The sequence below is a fragment of the Lathyrus oleraceus genome, chromosome 3 (genome assembly GCF_024323335.1).
Source record: "Lathyrus oleraceus cultivar Zhongwan6 chromosome 3, CAAS_Psat_ZW6_1.0, whole genome shotgun sequence".
NCBI classification, from domain to species: Eukaryota; Viridiplantae; Streptophyta; class Magnoliopsida; order Fabales; family Fabaceae; genus Lathyrus; species Lathyrus oleraceus.
Genome location: NC_066581.1, coordinates 246,807,242 through 246,814,723, shown reverse-complemented (window position 1 = coordinate 246,814,723; position 7,482 = coordinate 246,807,242). Strand labels below are relative to the sequence as shown.

Sequence of the window (7,482 nt, the reverse complement as noted above, 5' to 3'; positions counted from 1 at the left end):
TCTTTTTTCCTCTAGTTTTTTATCACTATGATATCCAAAGTTGTGCCTGGCTGATTAAATTTTTGCCCTAGGGTTCTTGTTCATGTGTGCATTTTGACATTGCCTTGCTTTTGCATTTGTGAAATGATGGTTGTTGATCCCATGCTCATGAAATTTGGCATGCTATAATTAGACATCTTGCTGGACATTTTGGTGTTGAGTTTGCATTTTTATCAATTGTAATTTGTGAGTTGTGATTTTTCTAAGTTGGTGTGACAATTTGTGTCACACCTTGTGAGGTTCAACTTGATTAATGAATTTGCCATGCCAAATGAATTCCAAATGCTCTGATTTTTTGTATGATGCACATTAGGGATGTGGTAAATGCTCATGATTTTTTGTAGAATTTTTGGGTTGATTTCGGATTTATTTGAGATTTTTCTTTCTGGACTACCATGTGTGAGCTTTTGAATTGCCTTGATTTTCATTTGTTTATGAAATGCTTATGGTTTATCCAATGAATGTGAAATTTTGCACACTAGTTCTAGACATGTTGAATGTTGTTTTGGTTTTGGTTTGAGGTCTTTACCATGATCCATCTCTGTTTTATGCCTATGCTAAGTGGATGTGATCATTTGTGTCTCATATGTGCTCATTGTGTTTGCCTTGACTTATGCAATTTGATTACCATGCCTAATGATGTCCAATACCTCTAATTTTTGGTGTTATTATTATGTTGTATGTCTTGTTTACTCATGAATTTTGTTGATATTATTTGAATCATTTTTGAATTAATGTGCATTTGTTCATTCTGAAGTCACAATGTGGTTACAACTTGCATACCTTGCCATGTTTGATTCATGAAATGCTTTTGGTTGATGATATTGATATGGGATCTTTTGGATTGTGTTCTTGATTGTTTGAAATTGATTCATGTTAAATTTCATGTTCTGTTTTGAATGCTTGCCCTATTTTTGACCCTAGGCTTTGACCTAGTGGTTTGGACTCACTGTTTGGATTGTGGATTTCAGGTTAAGAAGTACATTGCTATGATTGAAGTGGTTCACTCTCTTGAGTTGATTAAATGATTGATATTGACTAACTTTGAGTTGTCTTGTAGGTTGAGGCCAAGTTATGTGTGTTGTGCCCATTGGCTTGTGCCTTGCATAATGATGCTTGATTGCTTTGTCTGACTGTTGATATTGACTGTCTGTTTGATTGTTTGACTTGTATACTGATTGGGTTAGAATTTTTTCAGGTACATTAGTTGCTTAAGTTCATTTTGAACTTGCTTTTGCTTTGCTTGGTTGCTTAACCATTTGAGGTATAACTCTCTGACTTCATGTAGTCTGGAAGACCTGTCCTGTTACTTGGGCAGGCACCTGTCTGAAGTCCTCCTTAAGAGGCAATGCTTGTGTTTGTTTAATGTTGTGCCCTGTACATTCAAAGACCTCCTAAGTGAAGAGGCAATGGCAGATACAAGAGATGTGCAATCCATCTCCTGCTACTCAGTGTGTCATCCACTTTGCTCACACACCTTGTGTTGATGCATTGTGGATAATAACCCAAGATCATGTTGTGTCAGTCATATGTGGAGAAGAGTTCCCTCATTCTGAACTCCCACACTTCCTATTTTGAGTCAAGCTCTCCCAAGCCTAGGATAAGAGCTGTGAGGCACACCCCTCACTTCCCATTTCATCTGCTTCACCCTAACTCTCAATGTTAGGGTTAAGAGCTAACCATCACCCTATTACAGCGGTTTGTTTGTCGAGGTTGATATGACCCCTTGACTAAAACCTAACCTTGATTGAGCCCATTGATTGCATATAGTGTGTGCTATTTGTGTTTGTATGTTTGTACTATCTGGTTTAGCTTGCTTCCTGTGCACGTTAGGGTTAGTTTGGCTTGCTTCCTGTGCAAGTCATGTTTAGGTTAGCTTGCTTCCTGTGCAAGTTAGATAGAAACCTTAACATAGGGCTATGATGCATGACAACTTCTAGGCTCGAGTCGTAGTCTCCCTAGTAGTTTGTGTCTCCCTTTATTCTGGTTAGGCTAGTCCTTCTTCCCGGTTTAGGGGAACTACGTCGCCCTGATCCTCATACCAGATGAGGTACGTAGGCAGGAGATGAGCTGATCTCTCCGGGCGCCCTTTTGTCTTTTTCAACCCCTTGTGTGTGTGTGGAGTCTGACGTAAGTCCAGCGATTGGCAGTTAGTTTCCTGTGTCTTGCTTTCTGGTTGGAGTCTGATGTAAGTCCAACGATTGGCATTCGGTTTCCAGTGTGTGTGTGTTTGTGTGGAGTCTGACGTAAGTCCAGCGATTGGCAGTCGGTTTCCTGTTTGTGTTGTTTGGCGTGCGTTAGCCGAGCTACGAGTGCTCTGATTCTTCTCTCGTCCGAGAAGATACGTATGCATAGGATGCGACATCCTAGCGAGCACGTTCCCCCGTCCGAACTACATCGACTCTGATGTCTGTGTCTGACAGACTATGTAGGCCCAGGATGCGATATCCTGCCGAGTCTAGTTTCTTTTGTATTCCTGTTTTCCTTCCAGCCTTGTGTGATGTCTAATCAGTGTTTAGCAACCTTATCCTTTCTTTTGTGCATGGATCCCGTCGAGTACAACGGATGCGTAGGGGTGCTAATACCTTCCCTTCGCATAACCGACTCCCGATCCCATCTTTCTCTGGTCGCGAGACCATGTCTTTTCCATGTTTACTTCGAGCGTTTCCTTTCCCTCTTTTAGGATAAATAACGCACGGTGGCGGCTCTGTTGTTTTCGTTTTCTTCCGCCGGTTTTTCGCGTAATGCAACAGTAATCCTCCAGCGGTTGATGAGCGAGATGGTCTGCTAATATACTTCCTTTGATCGCCTTTTGTGCAACATATTGAATATCATATTCTGATAACAACATCTGCCATCGGGAAATTCTACCAGTGAGAGCTGGTTTCTCAAATATGTATTTAATGGGATCCATTTTAGATACCAACCAAGTTGTATGAGTTAGCATGTACTGCCTAAGACGCTTAGCAGCCCATGCGAGTGCACAACAAGTCTTCTCAAGTAATGAATATCTGGTCTCGCAATCATTAAATTTCTTGCTCAGATAATAGATGGCATGCTCTTTTCTACCAGTCTCGTCTTGCTGTCCCAATACACAACCCATAGACTCGTCGAGCACGGTTAGATACATGATGAGAGGTCTCCCTTCTGCCGGGGGTATCAGAATCGGTGGCTCTTGCAAGTATTCTTTGATTTTATCGAAGGCTATTTGGCAGTCATCATTCCACTCTACACCTTGATTCTTCCTTAGAAGCTTGAATATTGGTTTACATGTGGCAGTAAGGTGAGAGATAAACCTGGCGATGTAATTTAGTCTCCCCAAGAAACCACGAACCTCCTTCTTAGTCTTTGGTGCAGGCATGTTCTGAATGGCTCGAACCTTGTCGGGATCTACTTCAATTCCTTTTTGGCTTACGATAAAGCCTAAAAGCTTCCCAGATCAAACCCCAAATGTGCATTTTCTAGGATTAAGTCGCAATCTAAACTTCCTTAGACGAGCAAATAGTTTCCCCAAGTTAGTGATATGTTCTTCTTCTGTCTGGGATTTGGCGATCATGTCGTCAACGTACACCTCGATCTCTTCATGAATCATATCATGAAAGAGAGTCACCATGGCACGTTGATATGTTGCCCCAACGTTCTTTAATCCAAACGGCATTACTTTGTAACAAAAAGTGCCCCAAGGGGTAATGAACGTGGTCTTCTCCATGTCTTTGGGATCCATTTTAATTTGGTTGTATCCAGAGAAACCATCCATAAAGGAAAATACGGAGAACTGAGCCGTATTATCCACTAATACATCAACGTGAGGTCATGGGAAATCGTCCTTGGGACTGGCTCTGTTTAAGTCTCGGTAGTCTACGCACATGCGGACTTTTCCATCTTTCTTCGGTACTGGTACAATGTTGGCAACTCATTGTGGGTACTTGGCGACTTCCAGGAAACCAGTGTAAAACTGCTTTCTTACCTCTTCTCTGATCTTGGGAGCCATATCTGGTCGAGTCCTTCTTAGCTTTTGTTTGACAGCGGAGCATTCATCTTTAAGGGGAAGCTTGCGGGTCACGATATCAGTATCTAATCCGGGCATGTCTTGGTATGACCAAGCAAACACGTCGTCATATTCGTGGAGGAGCTCTATCAATCTTGTCTTCACTGTATCTTGAAGTGCGGCGACTACCCTTACTTATCTCTTGTCTTCTTCTGTTCCTAGATTGATAACTTCAACGTCCTCCTGGTGTGGTTGAATGACCTTCTCTTCTTGTCTGAGTAATCTGGCCAACTCTTTAGGGAGTTCGCAATCTTCCCCCACTTCGTCTTCAGCTTGGTAGATTGGACAATCAAAATCATATTGGACCTTAGTAGTGTCGTTATCAATGGTCTCAGTGGTGTTTCTGCATGTTATGATTTATGCAGTTTATTTAGAAAGTGCATGCATAAAAATTGATACCATTTTTGTAATAATAGAAAAACGAAAGGAAAGGAACAAAAATTTGGATGAAAGTTGCCATTTCATTAATGATAAAAACTCTTGAAAAAGATAAAGGAGGCCCTACAACACGCCACTGTACCTTGGGCAGAGCACAGGGTTTTGTCTAAAATGATAAAATTACTTTTGAAAATTTTGGGGAACTTCCACAGCCTTCCAGTTTGTCAGTTTTTCATAGGTGCGGCTTGTCGCATGCAACTAGACACCCCCTCTTCGCGATCTCCATCACTGATCATCGCCACCTGTTTGCCAAAGATGTGGCCAACATTGGTGAACGTTTTCTCTACAGAAGCAATCTGCTCTTTGTCATGTTGCTTACCGGCTTTATTTGATGACGAGTCATATTCCAGGCCAAACTTGTCTCGTTTCTCTTTCACTTCCACCACTTTGCCCCAGTCTTGAGCATTTTCACTTTCCATAATAGCCTTAGCTCCTTGCCATGAGGCCATGGATGATCTTGATTTCGGGGTCTCCAATGTTTGTTGGATGGCCATCATATTTACCACTTCCAAGGATTGGAATGGTGTCTCAGTGATCTCGCCATCCACCTCGATATACCGGAAAGATGTCAAGTGGCTAACCAAGATATCCTCCTCCCCTCCAATCACAATCATATTGTCATTTGTAATGAATTTTAGCTTTTGATGTAGAGTAGAGGTGACGGCGCCTGCAGAGTGAATCCAGGGTCTCCCAAGTAGGCAACTGTAACCGGGATGTATGTCCATGACCTGGAACGTGATATTGAAAATAGTTGGACCTATCTTGGTTGGTAAGTCAACCTCTGCTATCACTGCTCGCCTTGAGCCATCAAATGCCTTTACGATTAAGGTGTTGGGCTTCATACTTATCTCTTCCATTGGCAGTTTTGTCAAAGTGGTCTTCGGCATGACATTCAGTGAGGAACCTGTGTCTACTAACACCCTTGATAGTATAGTGTCTATGCACTTTAAGGAGATATGTATGGCCTTGTTATGGTTCTTTCCCTCGATTGGCAGTTCATCATCGTTAAAACCCAAAAAAATTCCAGTGGTCACACAAGCTATCACATCGTCAAACTGTTATATCGTTATGTCTTTCGTGATATGTGCGGCGCTTAATACTTTCAACAATGAGTTCTTGTGTGCTTCTGAGTTGAGCAATAAAGATAACATGGAGATCTTTGAAGGTGTTTGATTCAGTTGGTCCACCACTTTATAATCACTCTTCTTGATTATCCTCAGAAATTCCTCGGCCTCTTCACAAGTGACCGCGGCTTTAGGAGACAGATGCATGTCTTGCATTTCTTGATTAGGGACGGGGATCTGGACAGCAGCTTCCTTCCCTTTAGTCTTTGCAGAAGTATCAGCAGTTCTTGGCGCGAACACTCGGCCACTACGTGTCATTCCTGCCAGCCCCATAATCGAGGTGACATTTGGTTCGTTGATCATCAAAGGTTGGTCTTCCTGCCCCTGCTTAAAAGCTCTGGGTTGATATATCCACAGGACCACCTTCTCATCTTCGTATGCGAGCGGTGCTGGAAACTCTATCACCAATGGGCTTATAGGTATTTCCATATTAACCTCATCATAAGGGATGTCCACTACAACTATATCTTCTTGGCGCTTGTTATTGACACGGCAACTTATCTGTAACTCGCCTCGATCCAGCATTTGTTGTATAAAATTCCTCAACTTTTTATTGTTCTCTTCAGCAACTAGCTCCTCCAGGATTAGACCACTCTTCAGCAATTGTGCTCCTATCTTGGTGATATGGGTTTGAATTTCTTCAACCTTACGGATCAATTTACCTTGATCACTATCCTCAATGGCACTGACGGAAGCATCCTTATGTGTTGGCATAGGATTGGTGTTTACGTTCGGGCGTCTCGGAGTGAAGGAGACGGCTTTTGCTTCGATCAAGTCTTGTACTCGATTTTGAAATGCGAAACAATTCTCCAAGGTATGACCAGGTGCTCCCATGTGAAACTCACAATGGGCGTTAGCATCATATCCGGGTGGATATGGAAAAATAGTCGGTTTTGACTCCCTCAATGTCAGAAGGCCCTCCTTTTGCAGATATGGAAATATCTGGCTATAAGGTACTGGTAGGGGATCAAGTTGCCTTCTCGGAGGTCTTGGCTTGAATTGTCTTGGTGGTGCAGTGTTTTGCTGATGATGATGTTGATGATGTTGTGGTTGATACACTTGTTGTTGCTGCATTGGCTGTTGATACGGTATGGGTACCACATCGGCGACTTGGCCATATGAAGCCTGTTGCTTCCCCTTATAGCTTCTGGATATAGCGTTTGTTTCACCTTCTCTTTTCTTCGGGAAGCCTCCAGAATACTTTTTTGGTGCGCTAGGGGCTGCCATAGCTCCTGGAATCTTTCCATCCCTCAACCCTTTCTCTATGCGATCTTCGATTGTGACTAGATGTGCAAAGTCGGACGCTGCACTACTCACCAATCTATCAAAGAATGGGTCCTTCAAGGTGTCCACAAATATTTCGGTCATTTCCTTTTCAAACAATGGTGGTTCTACCTAAGCATCCAACTCTCCCCATTGCTGGGCATATTCTTTAAATGACTCATTTTCTTTCATGGTCATCCCTTATAACTGCATTCGGTCGGATGCCATATCTAAGTTATATTTGTACTGACGGAGAAATGCGTTAGCCAAATCCTCCCAGCTTTGAATCCGCCCCTGCTCTAAGCTCATGTACCATCTCAAAGATGCTCCACTTAGACTGTCTTGGAAACAGTGTACAAGTAGTTTGTTGTTTTCAGTATGAGCAACCATTTTCCTGAAGTACATTACCAGTTGACTTCTTGGGCAAGTATGTCCTTTGTATTTCTCAAAATCAGGAGTTTTAAATTTAGCCGGGATGACTAAATTTGATACCAAATGCATGTTCATGGTAGAAGCGTCGAAGATATTATTCCCTTCTATGGCTTTGATCTTCTTTTCCCGGGTACAGAG

At 42.4% G+C, this 7,482-nt stretch overlaps 1 protein-coding gene across 1 annotated transcript; it reads right to left on the bottom strand.

The window, feature by feature from the left end:
- Positions 1-5,583: 5,583 nt before the first annotated feature.
- LOC127130687 (uncharacterized) lies at positions 5,584-7,017 on the bottom strand. Its single transcript, XM_051059652.1, has one exon. The coding sequence runs from the start codon at positions 7,015-7,017 to the stop codon at positions 5,584-5,586; it is 1,434 nt and encodes a 477-aa protein (XP_050915609.1).
- Positions 7,018-7,482: the final 465 nt, after the last annotated feature.

Excerpts from the sequence above, each read along its gene's own strand:
- LOC127130687 (XM_051059652.1), bottom strand. The coding sequence starts at position 7,017 with ATGACCGAAATATTTGTGGACACCTTGAAGGACCCATTCTTTGATAGA.